Source organism: Rhinoraja longicauda, chromosome 31 (genome assembly GCF_053455715.1).
Source record: "Rhinoraja longicauda isolate Sanriku21f chromosome 31, sRhiLon1.1, whole genome shotgun sequence".
Classification (NCBI taxonomy): domain Eukaryota; kingdom Metazoa; phylum Chordata; class Chondrichthyes; order Rajiformes; family Arhynchobatidae; genus Rhinoraja; species Rhinoraja longicauda.
The window spans coordinates 20,811,333-20,833,008 of NC_135983.1; the positions used below are offsets into that span (position 1 = coordinate 20,811,333).

The window sequence follows — 21,676 nt, forward strand, 5'->3', positions numbered from 1 at the left end:
GGATGCAACCCTGTTCTCACTGAACTTGTGTACACATTCCAGCAGGGCTTATTGGAGAGCAGCAAGGGAAAGAAACTGATGGACTTTTTCCCCCAACTCGTGATCTGGATAGCCCAAAGTCAAGTGTAGCATCTCCTCCTCCTTCCCAACCCCAGCCAGCTGCTTTGTTTGGAGGCAAGATATGCCAGTCAGTGTATCTTGGGTGTTTGTGTTGCTTTGTGCAACACGGATAAAGACCTTCTACCAAGAATAATCAACTCTTTCCAAGTCACAGTGTGAAGCTCCCCATGTTTCCGTCCACATTGCCAACACTCCTGGGTTAAAATTACTGGGTTGAAGTCCTGAAATTCCCTTCCCTCCAATGAGAACACCTGTACTATACAGGATTGGAGTAGTTCAAGGAAGCAGTCTAGCATCATTTGTAGGCATATCTAGGTACTGTACATCAAATGCTAACCTTGCCAGTGGCAACCACCACTGCACTAAGAATTAAAAGAGCTCTCACATGTTGAGGTTCTGCTTTGCTTTCTCAATATCCCTCTTTATATCAGACGTGATATTGAAACGGAGCTTCCGAGGCATAGCCAGTGGAATCATAGGAGAACGAACCATCTCAGACGTTTTGCTGAAATTGAAAGGTAAAGATACTGAGTATTCATCGACATAGGATTAATGCAGAATTTACAATGCAAACAGGCCATTTGGCCTAACCTCGCACAATTCTTTTCCAACTTTACATTCCCTTCTAATTCTTACATCCTACATGGATATCAAGCTGTTTTTCCACATACATTTGTGCTATGTTTTGAACTATTTTTGTTACACATTCTATTTAACTGTCAGGCGAAGAAATCTGCTGAATTTCATACTGGATTTATTAGTCATTGTATGATATTTATAGTTTCTCCTCAACAAGCAGAATCTACATTTGTCCAATTGAATGCCTTCCTGCTTTGCCTTACCAAGGACAGAGTCTTTTTTTTAGCCAGCTGCCTAGCAAATAATATTCTCGCAGTCAGCAAGTCAGGGAACGAAGGATTTAAGTAGAATCTCAAACATTTTTTTATTAAGCCACCAACTTTGGATGGGAGTCAAGGAGTTTTTTTCAGAACATTAGGTATTATTACCATTAATAATCCCAGACTTTTAATTTGTTTTTTTTAAAGATATTGCATAGCATTGTAATAAACTATACTGTGCACTCAGTAAGCTGAAAGGTCAGGTGGGGAAATGGACCCTGGTGAATTTAAAGGGAACAGTCTTATTTTGTTGATCATCCAGTGCAAGTGAATGCACAAGTCAATGCTGCTGACATCTGCTGATGGATGCAGTGAAGCCTGGCTTTCTTGGTAAGGACAAGTTTAGGGTACTCCTTCCACTGAGCACGGGAGGCTGTGCCCTGTGTTGCAGTCTCTGAAATGCTTTATTGGTGCTTTGTTGAAGGAGGCAACATGGATGGGGACACGAGATGAGCAGATGCTGGAACCTTGAACAAAACACAAAGTGCTAGAGGAACTCAGCAAGTCAGGCGGCACCTAAGAGAATGGATAGATGGCGTTTGAAACGGGGCCCTTCAAAACTGGACAGACACTACTTTGGGTCGGGACCCTTGAGACTGGATGGGTTTGACACATTGTATGTGGATGTATTGAACAGATGGTACAATGATCGTACGGAAAGACATGCCCCAGTTGTAGTTACAGTGAAGTATACATAAAGTATATTTTTGAAATGAAATGAAACACCGTCCCTCAGAATTTAAAAACAAGCACAGGAAATAGAACCTGGTTAACTACTGTGATTTCTGGATAATGGGAGAGCTGATCACAGCTTTACTGTAAATTGGGTAGCTTTTTCAAATAATGACCCTTTTCTTCACTGTAGCTTCTGTGATATTAATGGTTGGCATCTGCCCAGCCCCAACTGAACCCAGGTAAGGGGCTAACAGTGGAACAGGTATTTAGGTCAGTGGTGCGGAAGACAGAGTGCAAAGGAACAAATATGGGAAAAGAGAGACATTCATCACCTCCTCCCCAACACCAGATATTAGAGAAGTTATATGTTCTGGCCTTTGCCCTCATCATGTAGGCCTTTAAACTAACTCTCACCAAACTACTTCCTAAATAAGCCTGGACTCTTACCAATACTCAAAGACATGGTCCAGTAAAGCAACAATGGGAGGTCCTTCTGATGATGAATGCTCGTAGACCAAACCGCAAGATCCATCCTCTCCGACAATGAACTGCGGAAAATGCCCGAAGGCAGAGAATGCCATTAGTGAGCTACTCTTGGTATGTGGAGGTAACATAATTAGCCTCAATGCCTCAGGTGTAATTAGCCTTGGTGCCTCAGGCATTGGGTTATTATTGAAAAGGAAAATAAAAATCAAACTGCGATTCTCTTTTGATCATGGTCCAGTGTTCTCTGCTGGAATCTGTGACCCCAGTTGAAATCCATTGAAGACAGGATTCGTACCAATTGGAATATCTCCCATGATAAAGTCGCTTGTCAGGGATAATTATTGGCACATGATGCTGGATCTCTTAACTAATACAATGATGTAAGAGACTGGTAGAGTTTCTCACCCCCACCACCCCAAATTTCTTTTGTTTTCTTGATAGAATCAGACAATGAACACCGAGGGGCTGCTGGGAATCGAAGCTCAGATACAAATACCCGAATGGAGTTGAACAAGAGGAAGAAGGGAAAAAGATACCAAATAGAAGGATGATTTTCTTTTGGGTGGGGTGAAAACAGGACAAGAGGGGAAAGATCTTTTGGGCTACTATCTGATATCTAAAGGCTTACCTGATGTTCTCTGTCTCTTTTCTCCCTGCTAACCTCAACCCTTCCACCCCCTTCTCTCTCAACCCTCAGAGCTGGTACTTCCAAAGCAATGGAAGGAGTTCCGAGAACAATCAAAACACCTTTAAAGTGTGAGCGAAAAACATCTCAAACCTCAAAATAAGTGGAAAGACAATAATCCACGGGGCAGCTGCGAAGTTCCCACATGAGACATACATTCTGAAAGACACCTGCAGCACACAGAGTAACAAGCTGCTCATATATAGCTACAGTCCCAGATCAATAAAGGAGATCTGTGGGGAAAGTTTTTTTTTTTAAACAGAGAGTGATGGATGCCGGGAACACGGTGCCAGGAGTTGTTGTTGGTACAGGCAGATGCTATAGTACAATTTAAGAGGCTTTTGGATAGGCACACAGATATGCAGGGAATGGAGGGTGATGGAACAATTCCAGAGAGAAGAGATTAGTTTAACTTGGCATCATGTTCAGCACGGACATTGTGGGCTGAAGGGCCTTTTCTTGTGCTGTATTGTTCCATGTTTGATGTTTTAATACTCTCACATACTCTCCCAGATATGCAAATACAGCCATTTACACATAGCTTTCAAAAATAAACAAGATCATAAGTGATAGGAGTAGAATTAGGCCATTTGGACCATCACGACTACTCTACCATTCAATCATGGCTGATCTATCTTTCCCTCCCATCCCCATTCTTCTGCCTTCTCTCCATAACCTCAATTGACGTCAATTATGTTTGAACAAAGTGACCTGATAACTGCCCACCAGTCTGCTACCCCCTCACACACCTGCAGGGTTTTGTCAAACCACCTGTTGCCACTGTTCCACCGACTACCTCCGCCATGCAACATCTGTGCCGCAACATGACTCATGTAGAGATCATCAGACACCTTTGGCACTGGAGCATCCAGGCAGATGGTGAAGATGCTCCTCTGGATACATTTCACAGACTCCTTGTTCACCTTATCTGGAGAGTGCCAGAGAGAAACAATGAGCAGTTTCAAAATTCTTCATGGCAGCATTAGAGAAAATTAAATTTGCTTACACAAATATATTCCATTACCACAAAATATAATGGTGAGCTATCACTGGATTCAAGTGCATAGCTCATTTAAAACAAGGAGACTAGCAGAGTTCCCAGTTGTTTCAAACTCTTACACATTGTGTGGAAATTATTGCAAGACCAACATGTTCTCCAGAGATGCTGCCAGACATGTTCCTAATGTTCCTAACTTCCCCTTAGAAGATAGTGTTAAGCCACCTATTTAAACACCTGTATTCTACGTGGTGTCAGATATGGGATTCAGGCATTCTGACCCTTCAAAGTGAGAATGGTGGTATATTTCCAAAAGTGAGGATGGCATCTGAGCTGGAGGAGAACTTAGAGGTGATGAACAGAATCAGTTCCCATACACCAACCTCCATTGGTTTTCTCACCAATAAAAAAAAATGTGAGTTTGGAGAGGTGGCATCAAACAATCTTTTACTAATAACTAATGCAGGTTGCTGCAGTGCAAACTGTACCCATTGTGAACCAGTACAAGAGAGTGAGGGTTTAAGGCCAAGATTTTAGGTGATGGTCGAGGTTTTGCCTTGAATGATCTTGAGTTCCCAAGTCGTTCCTCTCCCTTATTTGTCATGTTCTGGAGACAAACCTTTGATTAGTGTGTTGTAAGCATTTGCCCAGCTGTTTCGATGACCAGTTGAGAGGATTCCAATTGGCTCTTTGTTTGTCTGGAGTGAAGAATGCCAGATCTTCTCCAATTGCATGTAAAGTTGGTCCACAGTCAGGGGGCTGCCATCACTGTTGTACACAAAGAGCTCAAAGAACTGCAAAACACAGATGGACATCATTAACTGCAAGTGTGGACTGACGGTCACAGAGCAGGACAGGCCAAGTACTGTCAAAGTGCCTTTGAGTTGTACAGATGCTCCCCGCCTTACGATGTTTCAACTTATAACATTTCGACTTTGCGATGTTGCAAACAGCAGTGACCCGTAACGAGCCGCAGCTCGCTTCCGGCCACGTGATCACGTGTATTCAATGCATTTCGACTTACGATATTTTCGGTTTCTGATGGGTTTCTTGGAACGTAACCACATCGTAAGTTGAGGAGCACCTGTAGAGTCAAAGTTATGCAATACTGAAAAAGGCCCGACAGCTCATCTTGCCCATACCGACCAAGACGCCCCGTCTAAAATAGTCCTATTTAATCGAGTTTGACCCATAACCCTGTAATCCTTTCCTATCCATGTTTTGTAAAGTGGTTGCCTCCTTTCCATGACTACATCAGTGACTGAAATTAAAACATACATTATTGAATGCAAAGACCCATCTCAGTATGATATGAAATAGCAGAAAGAAATTGGTTAGTGATTTGTGAACAACCAGGTCACAGGACCACCAAGATACAAGGTGATGTAGATCTACACTGGAATTGCAATGAGGAAATACCTGTATTGCCTCAGGAGAGGAACATGGGGAAAGAAAACTAAGAATCATTCAGCACATACAAGTAGTTGCAAGAAACCTACCTGAAAGTTGTGCACAATTGTTATGTGGGCTGGTTTTTTAGTTAAGGAATAGTTGGCAAAAGAATCACTTTTAGAACCTGGAATCCTGCAAGATGATAGAATCTGGTAATATTGGTTCATGCAGAGAGGGCTTCCTCCTAAACTCTCCACAGGAAGAGTCTCACTGAGAACAGAAACAAGAGGGGAAAGTCTTTACTTATTAAATATTAGACAACACAGAGCTTCAAATGTACAAAATTCTCACTTTGGTTTTAAAGACCTCAAACCTGTAATAGTTATACATCACAGAACCAGGCCCAACTCGTTACCGTGGACCAAGATGTCTATCTATTTGACTGCATTTGTAACACTACAATGCCCTCCGGCCTCACAATTTCCGAGATCTTTGCACCCCAGGCTCTTATTCACACACAAATTGGCAGCCTGCCTTCCCTGAGTCAGGTTTTAGAATTACCTCTCAAAATACTTTTCTAACTTTCTCTCCTCGTTTTAAAATGCTTCTAAAATCCTACTTGTGTCTCCTGCCCCTCTTCTTAATATCCCCACTCGTAGCTCGGGGTCAATTTTTAAATCAGCTTTATGGACTGGGAAGTGTTTGGAATATTTTATTAGGCAAAAGGAAATTACATTAATAATCTACATTTTCTATTTTCCAGTTTTCCCATATTCATCTTAGCGTAGTGATGAATTAACATTTGCACTTACTTGTCAATCATAGATTTAAAATCCAGCACACCAGCTATTAATTTGGCAGAAAATCTGGAAGAGAACACAGGCAGAGATTGGGACCGAATATGAATGAACGGCAGTGTGCTCACTGCTTTACACTGCCTAGAGTATTCACTATTCTCTATTTCAGCTAAAGTCACATCATCATAAAAAGCAACAAAACACACAAAATACATTTTAACATAAACATCTACCACAGCGACTCCTCCACATTCCTCACTGTGATGGAAGGCGAAAAAAAGTTCAATCTCTTACATTCTTTGTTCTCCCGCGGTCAGGGGCCTCGAGCCTTCTGTTGACGGGACAATCTTGACTCCCATAGCCAGTGGTCAAGCCCTCTGTGTCGGGGCGATCAAGCTCCCACATCGGGGGGAATCTCAGCTCCCCCACGCCAGGCGATCTACCCCGGGTCGGGGCTAGTCGAACCTTCTGCGTCTTTGGAGCTTCCCGACATCGGTCTCTACTCAAGATTGCAAGCTCCTCGATGTTGAAGTCCACAGGCTGCAGTAGGAGCATTGATCCCAGGCAAGGGATCGCAGGCTCCGATGGGGCCTAAAGTCAGTCTCGAGTAAGGCCGCCAGCTCCATGATGTTAGTCCGCAGAGTGACTGGAGATACGATCCGGAAAACAATCGCATCTCCAGCAAGGTAAGAGATTGAAAAAAAGTTTCCCCCGACCCCCCCCCCCCCCGCCCACATAAAACAAACCAGAGAACATTAACACATACTTTTAAAACACTAAAAATAACAAAAAAGACGAAAAAACAAGCAGACCGTCGGCAAGGCTGCCATCGCTGACGGCGCCACCCGGTGGATGAATTCACTTTACATTGCATTACCTCGGGATACCTCAAAGTATTCTATAATCAAAGTGGTATTTTTGAATTATTTTCATTGTTGTAATGCAGGAAATCATAAGCCTTCTATGGAAGAAGAGGTGTTGGTGCACTTTCTCAGCCATAGCTTTGATGTGGTTGTGGTTGATCTTCTTCAAAACAACTCTGTGGTATCTAGTCTGAAAAAGTGTCTCGACCCGAAATGTCACCCATTCCTTCTCTCCAGAGATGCTGCCTGTCCCGCTGAGATATTCCAGCTTTGTGTCTATCTGTGGTATCTATCTTTTATTTATTCATTCAAAGAATATACATGTCATTGGCCGTGTTAGCATTTACTGCCCATCCATAGCGGTCCTCGATTTACGGAGACAGTTTACAGTCAACCACGTTTCTAGGTCTATCTAGCCTTGCATGTCAGCAAGAATGGGCAAGTTTGAACCAAATTAGGTTTTAACAACAACCAATATTCAGATTAACTTTCTATTTCTAATTGCAAGTTTATTTAATTACTTGAATTTAAATTGCCAAGCTGATATTATAGTGGGATTCAAACCCACTGCTATTTATCTAAGGTCCAGATCTCTGGGTGCTCATCAAGTGCCTTAGTCCACATGGTACCACACTACTTTTCCCCATTTAAGAGAAAAGGGGGACAACATCTATTGTTTAATACAAAGAAACCCCATCAACTCATTGGTTGAGATTTTTTTGTAAGGCAAGGCCTCGGTTGAGGAATGACCATTCTGCATACGGTCCAATCTGAAGAGGGTCCAGAGCCGATACTTTATCTAGGCGTGTTCTCCGGGGATACTGCCTGACCCGCTGAGAGACCCAGAATGGAATTCAGTGCTGGAATGGGATACTACTTTCTCAATCAGTCACAAAAGCGATCCACTGGTGCAGTAGGATGAAGCTGCTGCTTGGAGCAGGGGAGGGGGAGAACAGAGGGGGTTGGGGTTGGAAGGCAACGTGATGTCAATGAGGGGCTCAGGTGAAACAGCTGGTTGAGCTGGCTTGGAGAAGAATGAGTTGAATGCTAGGTTGGTGTTAGAAGCAGGATTGTTAGGTCTGCTTGGATTTCATCATTATTTCCCACCTCCAAATTCATCATCAGCACTCAATAAAACAGCCATCCCCACTCCGCTACCGCTTCAATATAATATTTTTTAGATCTAGTGGAGAAACATTCGATTTGGAAAATCTTAAATCCCCCTCATTGTGATTTTTTCTTTGAAGTTTTCTCTGCACTCAGGCCCAGAAGATGAGACTGAATCCATTGCGTTCCCCAGGCCTCTGGTTCATAAGCTCAACCTGGTCCTTGCACGATGGTCTGCCATAAAGAGGAGCAGACAGAGTTCAGAGCCATCTCCTGTCTGTAACATTGCTTCCACAGCATTCCGGGGGCACTGCACACTTCTACCTGTGTGACAATAGCTACTCCTTTTAAAGAGATCAGGATTCCAGCCACGCCCCCACAACATCTACTGGTTTTACAGGAAAATTGGCAAACAATAGTCATTTATTTGTCACATACACATAAATGTGCAGTGAAATGAAAAATTACCCGCAGTTCAACGATAAGACCAATAAGAATAATCAATAAAAATGCAATGACACATACAATCATAACTAACACCAAACAAAAGAAACATCCATCACAGTGAGTCTCCTTCAGCCACCTCCTCACTGTGATGGAAGGCCAGAATGTCTTTTCTCTTCCCCTGCCGTCTTCTCCCGCGGTCAGGCTGTTCAAGTTGCCACGTCGGGGCGGTCGGGACTACCGACATCGAAGCGCCGCGCCGGACGGTGAAAGGTCCGCGGCCTATTCCAGGCCGCGCCAGACGGTGAAAGGTCCGCGGCGGGCCGACCCAAGCCCCGCGATTCGGGGCGGGCGAAGACACTGCCGCTGCCGCAGCTCCCGATGTCGGCCCCCACCCAGGGGCTGCGGGCTTCCGACGTGCAGGCGGCCCGCGCCGGAGCCTCCGGAGACGAGTCGCAGCCACTTCCGCAGCCTCCGAAGGCAGCTAGCGCCGCGGGTGGTGAGTCCGGGCCGCGGGCTCTGCGAACCAGAGCCCAGGTGGTCACAGCCGGAGGCCGCCAGCTCCAGGTGCATGGCCGGTGGTAGGCCGCAGCGGGAACGGAGACACGACACAGAAACAAAGGTCGAGTCTCCGTTCGGGAGAGACAATGTTACAGTTCCCCCCCCCCCCCACATAACACACAACCGCAAACACTACATCATATTTAAACTACAATTAAGACAAAAACAACAAAAAACACAAAAGACAAACGGACTGCAGGCAAGCCGCAGCTGCGAGGGCAGTGCTGGCTCGCCAACATAAGGCAAGACTGGCAATTTTCTCATCAGATATACAAAATTAAATACCATCGGGGATCATCAGCAATTCTACTCCCATTCGCTTTGCATGGGAATTGGTCAGTCATGTTATAGAGTGATACAGCATGGAAACAGGCCCTTCGACCCAACTTGCCCTCACTGACCAACATGTCCCATCTACACTGTTCCCACCTGCAAGTGTTTGGCCCATATCCCTCTAAACCTGTCCTATCCATGTACCCGTCTAATTGTTTCAATAGTCCCTGCCTCAACAACCTCCTCTGGCAGCTCGTTCCATACACACCACCCTTTGTGTTACCCCTCAGATTCCTAGTAAATCTTTCCCCCTTCACCTTAAACCCACGTCCTCAGGTTCTCGATTCCCCTACTCTGAGCAAGAGACTGTACTTCTACCCGATCTATTCCTCTCATGATTTTATACATCTCTATAAGATCACACCTCATCTTCCAGCACTCCAAGAAATAGAATCCCAGCCTGCTTAACCTCTCACTATAGCTCAGGCCCTCGAGTCCTAGCAACATCCTTATAAATATTCTCTGTACCCTTTCCAACTTGACAACATCTTTCCCATAACATGGTACCCAGAACTGAACACCATACTCTAAACGCAGCCTCACCAACGTCTTATATAGCTGCAATTTGACCTCCTTGTAATTTATGTGAGCCTGGCTTTTGCTTATCAACATTATTGTCACACATGTTTTCTTGACATGCACTTTAATTCAAATGTCTGTTGCCCCCTTCCTAACTCACACCAAACCCCATTCACTCCCTCAGACCTACAGCTGCCTTGTTCTAGGCATTGCTTTTTTTTAAAAAATTCCCACCCTTCTCTAAGGCTTCATTATGGCCTTCTCCAACAGTACAACTTTTCAAGGTTGCTTTGCTTCATTGATTGCAACATCTTGCAAATCCCCATTTTTCATGACTCCACCCGATTCCACAGAATCAGACGGTGGAGTTTTTTCTCCCATGTAAGCCACCATCAGGATTCAAGTCAGGATTGCTGCTTTGACAAATCCATTGCCACAACATTACCTCAGCTGTCCTTGACGATCACGATAATCCTGTTTCGGCAATACCACGCCGGGACTGGAATGAATGACCACAGGAAGCCTGTTTTCTAGGTAGGCTGTCCTCAGCCACCACTCGCTCAGCTGAACAGGAAAGAAATGAGAAGGTAGACTTGAAGAGGCATTGTTCAGGTGTATATTCAGACTGCAAATGGAGTTACGCTTTTCAACAATGAAAAACTTCACTTCCTGATTTTTGGTTCAATACCCAAATTTGGCAAGGCCAGTTCTAGCCTCCCACCCAACTGCCCATAGATCCTCAACTTTTAAAGAGATGCACTGAATTTCTTATCCCATTTTAAACATTCCAATGTTCTCAATGTGCAAAGAATTGGTTTGACATCAGGTGACAAGGAATTGATTCTGTCTCTTTTTTTTTTTTTAAATTGCACACAAATTCAGATCCTTAACAGTGCATCATGTAAATTATGATGGGTAGAAAATCATAAGTTATAAACGACACTGATGAAAGGAACTAACTGGATAGCTCTTTGAAAGTGTTGGCACAGACACATCAGGCTGTTCTATTCTCTGTATTTGGAGATAATGACAGTTTCATGGCACCAAATTTCCCCAGGTTGGCAATCTTTGGATGACCATCAACTCAATATGATGTTCAAAAGATGGTGTCCAATCTGGTGAAGAGTGCCCAGCTGCAATATGAAGAAGAGTGCAAGTCTCTGTAGCACCACATAGACAGTATTGGTCCCTAAAATGGCCAAACACATAAAATTGTACAAAGTGTGGAAAGGCAGAGAGAATGAAGAAACAAATTTTTTTTTTAACTTGGAAAAGGAGAATCCAGTGCATTTAGCACACAATTTTAGACATACACATTAGCAGGAGTCAGTCATTCGCTGACTCAACTTCACATTCCAGTGTATTCGTAACACCACCTTTCTTATCGTATCTATCTATCTCTGCCTTTAAAAATATATGCCTCTAGCTCCACCATACCTCATGGAATGATGGAAGCAGAGTCTTAAAAAGAGAAGGTAGAGACTCACAAAGAGGAGGTAAAGAAAGATTCAATCCTCTGAAGGGAAACTTTCGCCTTATCACTGTCTTGAATGGGCAACCCCTTTAATGTTTGTTTTAAATGGTGGTCCATTGTCTTAGATTCTCCCACACAAGGAGTCATTCTCTCCACATTCACTTTGTCAATTCCTCTCCGGATCTCTTGCATGTTTCAATCACGCTTACTTTTCCCACCTCCATTTGGTCAGAGTCAAAAAATGTTAAAGTAATGCAAGCGAGAAAACCATAGTCATACCCAATTGTCAGTCTTCCTCGCTCTTCTTTCCAAGCTTGCTTGCAGTCTCGCTCCTACTCCACCCTTCTGAGCAAATTCCTTCACTATTTGAGTGGTATGTTCCAACTCCTCTTGACTGACAATGGGCTCCAAATTCAGCAAGTAACGTTCCAGAGTTTGGAGGAGAGGAGGAACGGGCAGACGCGGCAGAGATTTCTGGTGGGCAAAGTATCGTCCAGGCAGCTTTGTTGGAGCTATGGGCCTCACCAAGCAGCCAGACCTCAGTGAGGGCACCTTGAGCTAGGTAACAAAACAAGATCATGAACAGATTGCAAGTTTTCCAAACAATTTCAAATTACGTAGCTTCTTTAACATAAGATATCCCGAGGCAATCATAGATGGCTATCAGAATAAATATGACAAACATAGGCACAGATATTTAAAATTCTGATCAGAGGTAGGTCTTCAGGAGCTTCCTAAAAAGAGCAAAGCAAAGGAACAGAGTGGTATAGGGAAGTACTTCCAGAGATTTGAGTCTTGAGGTATGGCTCCATTGGCGCGGCAATGAAAATTGGGAATGTTCAAGCCATAATAGGAAAGGAAGATTTAGAAGGATTGTAAACCAATGACAGTTTCAATATTACTTTTGCTGGAATACCTTAACGCCCATTGAACTATTTTATGCAGAACCTGCAAGAATTTGTGTTGTTTTGTTAGCGGATTAGGGGAGACACAGTGGTGCAGCTGGTAGAGCTGCTGCCTCACCACGCCAGAGACCCAGGCTCGATCTTGACAGTGGGTGCTGTCTGTGTGGTGTTTGCACGTTTTCCCCATGGTTGCGTGGGTTTCCTCCCAGGTGCAGATTTGTAGGATAATTGGACTCAGGATTGCCCCAAGCATGTTGGGAGTGAATGAGAAATTGGAATAACATAGAACTAGTGTGAATGGGTGATTGATGGTTGCAAGGACTCAGTAGGTTGAAGGGCCTGGTTCCATGCTGTATCTCTAAACTAAATTTAACTAAACTGAACTTCAAGAAGGCGGCATGATAGCGTAGCAGTAGAGTTGCTTGCTGCCTTACAGTGCTTGCAACTCCAGAGACCCGGGTTTGATCCCGACCAGGTGCTGTCTATGTGGAGTTTGTACGTTCTCCCTGTGACCGCGTGGGTTTTCTCAGCAATCTTTGGTTTCGTCCCACACTCCAAAGACGTATAGGTTTGTAGGTTAATTCACTTGGTACAAGAAAATTGTCCCTAGTGTGTGTAGGATAATGTTAATGTGCAGGGATAGCTGGTCAGCGTGGACTTGGTAGACCGGAGGGCCTATTTCCGCACTGTATCTCTAACTAAACTATTTCTTGAACAGGTGGCACGGTGGCATAGCCGTAGGGCTACTGCCTTACAGCGCCCAAGACCCAGGTTCGATCCCAACTATGGATGCTTGACTGTACCGAGATTTTTTACATTCTCCCTGTGACCTGTGCAGGTTTTCTAGGAGATCTTCGGTTTCCTTCCACACTCCAAAGACATTCAGGTTTGTAGGTTAACTGGCTTGGTATAAATGTAAAATTGTTCCTAGTGTGTGTAGGGTAGTGTCAATGTACAGGGGTCACTAGTTGGTGTGGAACGGTGGGCCAAAAGGCCTGTTTCTGCGTTGACTAAACTAAACTAAAACCAGCTACATTGAACATTGTGGAGAACAGCAGTTTGACAAATGGCTCCTGTGATCAAAACATACAATTTGGACAGGATCTCAGATTTCACTTCACTGTACATCACAATAAATTTTGCATCTCATATTATAGCGCATAATAACCATCTATAGAAAAGGGAAAAAAAGTGGACTAAAACATTGTCAACATCCCCCAAATCTTTCCAATTATAAGGAAACCTTTCTCTACCTTTGTCTGCAAGGTTATGCCCATGAGAATAGGAGATAATGAATTCTATGAGAGCACTTTAAGGACCTTCAATTAATAAGCAGCAACTTGCATCGATATGCCAGGAAAGGATTGTAACTCGAGTTACCTTATCTGAAACAGTTCCTGGATACAGAACATCTCCCAGATACAGAACATAGTTTACTAATCCTGCCCTGTAAATTAGTAGAGTGTTAGGGAAATGAAATGATAGTTTTGTGTTAGTAGATAGGCACTGGCAGCTGTTGATTTATAATAAATCATACTGTACCTTTTGGGAATTTTGTCTATCCATCGTAGGAACATTAACATAAAAGTCAAAGCAATGCCTCTCTAATCCCGCCCTGCTTTCTCACAACTCCAGAGCAGTTAACCTGGGGCTGAAATGACACAATGTATTAAAGGCTGTGCTTAACAACCTTCTGTTTCCTCCTCCTAAATCTGTCCAAAACAAAAATGAAATGAACGAAAGGAAAAAAAAAGTACCAAGTATTTCACTGCCAGTATTAAAACAGTCTCGACTCGTGGGAGAAGTGGCTGAAGATTTCCATGACTAGGTTTAAAATTGGAATGGCTGCAAACTTTATAAAGTGATAAAAAGTTATAAAGTTATAAAACTTTATGAAGCTAAGCTGTAAAGTATCTTAGGATCCCAGTACAACAGCAGGCCACTTAAAAACATGGGTTAAGAATTCCAATCACACCTTCAGTGTCAGCCAAACCCAAGCAGCATTATAGCAAATATTGTGGTGGGCAATGTATGGTCTAGGCATCAGAAAATAACTGCAGATGCTGGGACAAATCGATTTATTCACAAAATGCTGGAGTAACTCAGCAGGTCAGGCAGCATCTCGGGAGAGAAGGAATGGGTGACGTTTCGGGTCGAGACCCTTCTTCAGACTGAGCTGAATTCAGTCTGAAGAAGGGTCTCGACCCGAAACGTCACCCATTCCTTCGCTCCCGAGATGCTACCTGACCTGCTGAGTTACTCCAGCATTTTATGGTCTAGGCAGTTTTATTGGATCTAAGGGGTTTACCAAGCAAGCAGACGTCAGCAATTTCTATTTGAGCAAGGCAGCAAATCAAGGTAATGAATAGATTGACCGAAAACAACGTTTACACCAACCCAGATAAAGAAGTTCTCACTGAAATGTCTACATTGGAAAAACTAACTGGTCTATCCTCTGCAGATGTTGATCTGACTCCAGCACATGATTACTCTGGATGTAGTTTTCAATTGATTGTGGTTGGGACAATGCCAAAACCTTTGCCTCACAACCACCATCTGAATCTGGGCACTTCACTTGGCTGATGTGTGTGGAGCCATAGTGTGCTGATGCCAGCTCCTTCAAGGCAGGAAGTTACTACACGAACGCAAAGCGCGATTGTGTGGGCATGAAAAATGGCACTTGGAGAAGGCACCAGTACATGCATCTGCCTCAATATTAGCCCTCTTTCTGGAAGGCAGGGGGGAGGCCTGAAGAATTAGGAAAAACAACTTTTACCTTTTTCCTTTATTCTTTCCCTGATAATTTTGAGTTGTCAGAAAAGATCGAGAATGAGTAAACGTCTTAAATAATTCTTGTACATTCTGGTAACATTTAAATTCACAGCTCAATTACTTCCTTCTAAAAACAAACAAATTTATATTGCACATTACAGCCAATAAAGTGCTTTTGGGTCATTGTATTCAGTAGATTACATGCAACCAATTTTGCACACACTTGCCAATGAGTTCAATGTGCACAAATTTATTTGCACTGGGTTGGTTGAGGAATGTATCCATGCCCTTGTCACAGTTTTACATCTCATCTGGAAAGGAACCCATGTTATCAACAAAGCCACAGCTGACACATACTCCATACATTTGTAAAACATTTTGTATGATTTTGTTTTTAAACAGCCAGAATCTGGGAATTTCTGATAAGACCAACATTTATTGACCGTTGTTAATGATACTCGAGAACATAGTGGCGAGATGATTTTTTGAACTGAGGCAGTCCACCTGATGAAGATGGTCCACAGTGTTGTTGGGCAGGGCGATTCTGGATCTAGAGCTGCCAATAAGAAACAATTGGTGTAAACTTCCAAGTCGGCATAGTGCGCTGCTTGGCAGGGAAACCTCCAGACGATGGTATTCCTATCCACGTTGCCCTTGACCTTTTTGGTGGGAGAGGCTGCAGGATTGGAGCTGTAGGGGTGGCCAGGAAGAACAACTGTAGTACATTTTATAGATGGTACACATTGCAGCTGGTAGTGGAGGAAACTAATATTGAGATGTTAATCAAGGGCATTGCTTTATCCTGGAGGGAGTCAGGTTTCTTGAGAGTTGGTAGTGCATTCATTCAGGCATGTGGAGATTATATCACCACGCTTCTGATTTATGCCTAGTAGATGGTGAAATGGCCTTGGGATGTCAAGAGACAAGTTATTTGCAGCAGGATACCCAGCCTTTGACCCGCTGTTGTTGCCATGCTGTTTATGTGGGTGGTCCCATAGAATATCTGGTGAATGACATTGATGGTAAAGCAATAGTACCATAGTAGGTGATTAGACCCTCTCTTAATGGAGATGGTCATTACCTGGCACTTGGTAGAGCAGATGTTACTTGCCACTTATCGGTGCTTATTGAGTGTTTTCCAGATCTTACTGCATGCAGGCACATGGTGTAATATTCAGTGAGGAGTGGCAAATGGAATTGAATATTGGTCAATCATCAGCCAATATCCCCACATCTGATCTTACGATGAAAGTAAGTTAATAATGAAGCAACTGAAGATGGCTGTGTTAGGAACTGCCCCAGAGAGATCCTATAGCAAAGTCCTGATGCTGGGATGATTGTCCTGTAACATCTAAACCCATCTTTTATCCAATGCACCACTCCACCCAGTAGAGTGCTTTGCCTTTAATCATTTAAGCTGGGCATCTTGATCCCACACCTTGTCAGATCTTAATGCCAAGGGCAATCACGCTCACATCATCCCTGGAGGACAGTTCTTTGGTCCGTGTTTAGTCCAAGACTAATGTATATTAATGATTTGGATAAGGGGATTGAAATCTTTGTGGCCAAGTTTGCAGATGATGCTAAGATAGTGGAGGGGCAGGCAGTGTAGAGGAAGCAAAGACTCTGCAGAAGGACTGAACAGGTTAGGAGGTACAAGAAAATAACTGCAGATGCTGGTACAAATCAAAGGTATTTATTCACAAAATGCTGGAGTAACTCAGTACTTCAACTCCCCCTCCCATTCCCAGTCTGACCTTTCTGTCATGGGCCTCCTCCAGTGCCAAAGTGAGGCCCACCGGAAATTGGAGGAACAGCACCTCATATTTCGCCTGGGCAGCTTGCAGCCCAGTGGTATGAACATCGACTTCTCCAACTTTAGATAGTTCCTCTGTCCCTCTCTTCCCCTCCTCCTTCCCAGATCTCCCTCTATCTTCCTGTCTCCACCTATATCCTTCCTTTGTCCCGCCCCCCTGACATCAGTCTGAAGAAGGGTCTCGACCCAAAACGTTACCCATTCCTTCTCTCCTGAGATGCTGCCTGACCTGCCGAGTTACTCCAGCATTTTGTGAACAGGTTAGGAGAGTGGGCAGAGAAGTGGCAGATGAAATTCAGTGTAGTAAATTGCAGAGTCATGCATTTTGGTAATTAAGAATAAAGGCGTAGATTATTTTCTAAATGGAGAAAGAACCCAGATATCAGAAGTGCAAAGGGACTTGGAGTGCTGGTACAGGACTCCCAAAACGTTTTTGATTAGAACGGGTGTCAAGGGTTATGGGGAGAAGGCAGGAAAATGGGATTAAGAGGCAGAGATCAGCCATGATTGAATGGCGGAGTAGACACGATGGGCCGAATGGCCCAATTCTACTCCTATAACTTATGAACCTGTGACCTTGTGAACTGATGCAATCTGGTCAAACAGTCAAATCCAAACAGTGCATCAGTGCATTACTGATGTGTAAATTTCACTTGTCAGCACTTTTGAGGACAACCTTCACTTTGGTGATAACGAGATGGACAGATCGAGCATTCGTTAACTGGATTGGATTAGTGCTTTTTTTTTGTGAAGCTGAGTGGTCTGGTCAGAACCCAAAAAAGGGGATTTGTGAGCATATTACAGGGGCGTAACTGTCACTTAACAGCACGGTCAGAGGCACCTTCCATCACTCAGTTGATGATCAGAGCTGACTGGGCGAATACCAGCCCGATTGGATTTGTTCTGCTTTTTGTGACAATTTCCAAAAATAAAACCAACACTTAATTTATCGGGACACTGGATGCGATGGAATTAATTCATGCCTTTGGGATAGATATTGTAATTTAATAATATAACCGAGAAAATCAAACCTTCCACCATCTTATTTTAATTTTCTTCATTATTTGCACACTTTCATACTTCTGTTGGGGTTCATTCCATATTGCAAAACGTGGAGGGGTAAGGTATTAGTTAAAATTAGTTGAAAGAGCGAAGGAAGAGATAAACCTAAGACTAGATGTTTATTCAACTGAAAACCCTTCTCCCATTCCTTTGTTCTCATCTGTCAATCTGCAGAGTTCCCAAAGTGGACACATTAATTCTTTGCAAGAGCATTTATTGGAAGTGCCAATAATGTACGAATTGTCCTGACACATCCGAGGGTAATGGAAGTAACGGTAGAACTGACCTCCACCAGGACGTGAGACTGAAATGAAAATCTAAGCTTGCACCTGGTAAGCTGACATACTGGACCCTAAATTCATCCTGATCCAGCCACTAAAAGCACGCACTTGCTCGGACACAGCTGTTGCTCAGATAACAAGGGGGCATAAAGACACACGTCAGTCGGCTCTGCCTACAATTAGCTGCCCTTTCCTTCATGTATGTCCCAGCTATGCAGAGAGCTATATCTAGTATGAAATTACTATTAATATGACAGCCTTCCCTTTAAGACAAATTTGGCATAGTTACATGTAGCACAGAATTGTCCAGTCATTATTTTCCAGGAAGTGACAAGGCTAGGAGACTGCCACATGCAGCAAATAAGTCAAATTACAAACTGAATACCCCAACTAGTAGAGACACAAGTTAAGGGCAATCAGACAAAATAAGCAGCCATTTTAACTTGCCGCACAGTTGACATGAACATTTGCAAAATGTGGACACATTTGCTAATTTATCTGTAACACGCAGCTGTTATGCAATTTTAACTTAACTGATGGGCAAAAAGCTGATGATGCTGGAAACAGCGACTGTGGAAGGAGAAACAGCTTTAGTGTTTAAAGTCTGTGACCTCTCACGAGGACGAGGAAAAGTTTGTAATCATGCACAATTTCAGTTTTTCGAGATACCTCATGGAAACAAGCCCTTTGGCCCACTGAGTCCAGGCTGCCCATTGACCACCCTACATAGATAGGAGAGGGTAGAGAGAATCAGGGGAAGGCCTGTGATAGAGTGGAGATCAAGAGAGATGGAAAAACATAAATGGTGCCATCACAGGTGATAGATGGTGGTGAAGGCTTGTTGCCAAGAGATGGCCTTTATCACCCTCTCTCAACCAGCATCAGTGCCATGAATCAATCAGTACAATTTGGTCTCCATTCTATCACTGATATTCCCCTTGGAATGAGGCCAGTGTATTTTTAAATATTTCCAGTGGTCATGAAAGGACATTGACCCGAAACTTTAATCGTTTCTCTCTCCACAGATGCTGCCTCACTAGCTGCACCATTTTCTGTTTATACTTTGCAGAATTCTCAGCTTGGCCCATTTGGTAGCACTCCAATCTCAGAATATGAAGACCTTGTACTCAAGCTCCACACTGTAGATTTGAGTCTTTAATCTAGAAAGTCAGAGAGATGTTGTTCTGAAACAGGAACTATGAGTCTGCGCCAAACATCTAGCATCCATTCACACTAATCCTATATTAATCCACTTTATCATGAAACTGCCCTCAAATGTTATTACTCATCCACACACTTGGAGAAGTTTTTCTTACATAATATTAAAATAATCAATTCACATGTATCTGTTATGTGTGAAGACGGTGCAGGTTGCACTGTCAAGGGGAGAATGTTCAAGAGTCACAGTGGAGTCAAAGTCGAGACACACGAAACTGCAGATGCTGGAATCTTAAGCAAAACACAAGGAAGGAATGGGTCTGAAGAAGGGTCTGAACCTGAAACATCAACTACCCATGTTCTCCACAAATGCTGCCTGACCTGCTGAGTTACTCCAGCAGTTTGTCCCCTTTTGTGAATTAGCCAGCATCTACAGTTGTTTGTTTCTACGAGGAGAGAATGGACAACGCACATTTCGGGTCGGGACTGAAGAAGGGTCCCAACCTGAAACATCATCTATTTTTTCCACAGATGCTGCCTGACCCACCGAGTTCCGCCAGCACTTTCTGTTTTTGCTAAAGTGTGTTTAATTGCCATATGCACCTGCAACTGAACAATGGCATTCTTACTTGCGGCAGTTTAACAAGCCTGTGAACGCAGCAATAGAGAGATAATTGTTGCCCTCAACAGAATGTGAAAGACCTCAAGACATTGGAAGACAGCAAAGGGAATGCTCCCTCCTATCCTCGGCCAACATTACAGCCTCAAGTAACACTATCAAAAATATTTAACTCACTGACTTGTTTTTATGCTATGCGTAAATTGGCTGCTATATTTGGCTATAAACACCATAACAACACGTTAAAAATTAAATATGAAATTATTTTGGGATCATTGAAGTACAGGTAAAGTACCTTACAACTGCAATGTCCTCTTTCATGTAGCTCAACTCTATATTTAACAAACAGATAGTTAATGTTCCATTTTATTCATTCTTGGGAATATAGCCATTATTCCCAGACTAACAATTATTAATGTACCCGCAAACAGGGCAGAGGCTTAAACAGGAGAAAGCAGCATTCTTGCGTGCTCTTATCGACCTTGAGAGGGTTGCTGACACCATTGCCAGTCAACATGAAGCTGACAGTCGTTTCATAATTGGAGTTTAAAAGGATGAGAGGGGATCTTATAGAGAAGTATAAAACTATAAAAGGACTGGACAAGCTAGATGCAGGAAAACTATTCCCAATGTTGGGGGAGTCCAGAACCAGTGGCCACAATCTAAGAATAAAGGGGAGGCCATTTAAAACTGAGGTGAGAAGAAACTTTTTCACCCAGAGAGTTGTGAATTTGTGGCATTCTCTGCCACAGACGGCAGTGGAGGTCAATTCACCGAATGAATTTAAAAGAGAATTAGATAGAGCTCTAGGAGCTGGTAGAATCAAGGGATATGGGGAGAAGGCAGGCACGGGTTACTGATTGTGGACGATCAGCCATGATCACAATGAATGGCGGTGCTGACTCGAAGGGCCAAATGGCCTCCTCCTGCACCTATTTTCTATGTTTCTATAATTCGACTATATTTTGCTTATTTTCAGTCTAGTCCGGTTGAACCAAACATTTCTCTCATCACATAACCAAACACTGCACTTTCAAAAGCAAATATTTATGTACATTTGAATATCTATCATGGGGCAGGGCAGTTTCATGTAACCTTTGTAACGGGGTAAAAGTTCAAAATAAATCTACAGATGCATGCAGGATATGGTGATTGGACCAATATATTCACTAGCACTAGATTAAAAGCTTTTTGTTTGAAGTTTAAACCTGAATCTGAATTTCAGCACCCTTCGCTACACACGACCTGCTCAAAATACTAAGTTCGATTGAAATGTGACCTTACAATGATTCGAGTCAGAGTCACACAGTATGACTCTGTGACTCGAATCACTGCGAGGTCACATTTCAATAGAACTTAGTATTTTGAGCGGAAACAGGCCCTTCACCCCAACTCTTCCATGCCGACCAAGTTATCCCATGTACGTTGGTCCCATTTGCCAGCGTTTGGCCCATATTCCTTGAAACTTTTCCTATACCTGTCCGAATGTCTTTTAAATGTTGTTATGACTCTGACTGCCTCACCTATTCTCACTGGCAGCTCGTTCCATAGACCCACTATCCTCTGTGCGAAACTCTTGCCCCTTAGGACATGTAAAGTAATTACAGGGAGTTAGGCAAAAAGAATAAAAAGCAGGACCTCTGGGGTAGTAATTTCCAGATGACTCCCAGTGCCATGTGCTAGTGAGGGTTGGCAAAAGTAGATAGCACAG

General features: G+C 43.3%; 1 protein-coding gene across 3 annotated transcripts in view; it reads right to left on the reverse strand.

Annotated features, from left to right (window-relative positions):
- crata (carnitine O-acetyltransferase a) overlaps positions 1-21,676 on the reverse strand; it is a 38,231-nt gene that overhangs the window by 15,190 nt on the left and 1,365 nt on the right. For 2 of the 3 annotated variants that reach the window (XM_078426034.1, XM_078426031.1), the window contains exons 2-9: positions 11,632-11,910; positions 10,324-10,442; positions 6,067-6,120; positions 5,362-5,524; positions 4,482-4,656; positions 3,615-3,793; positions 2,142-2,242; positions 506-625 (exon numbers count right to left, since the gene is read on the reverse strand). In XM_078426034.1, coding sequence (XP_078282160.1) covers positions 506-625; positions 2,142-2,242; positions 3,615-3,793; positions 4,482-4,656; positions 5,362-5,524; positions 6,067-6,120; positions 10,324-10,442; positions 11,632-11,910 — 1,190 coding nt within the window. Of the gene's footprint in view, positions 1-505; positions 626-2,141; positions 2,243-3,614; positions 3,794-4,481; positions 4,657-5,361; positions 5,525-6,066; positions 6,121-10,323; positions 10,443-11,631; positions 11,911-13,799; positions 13,909-21,676 lie in introns of all 3 variants that reach the window. The other variant, XM_078426033.1, reaches the window with a different exon arrangement.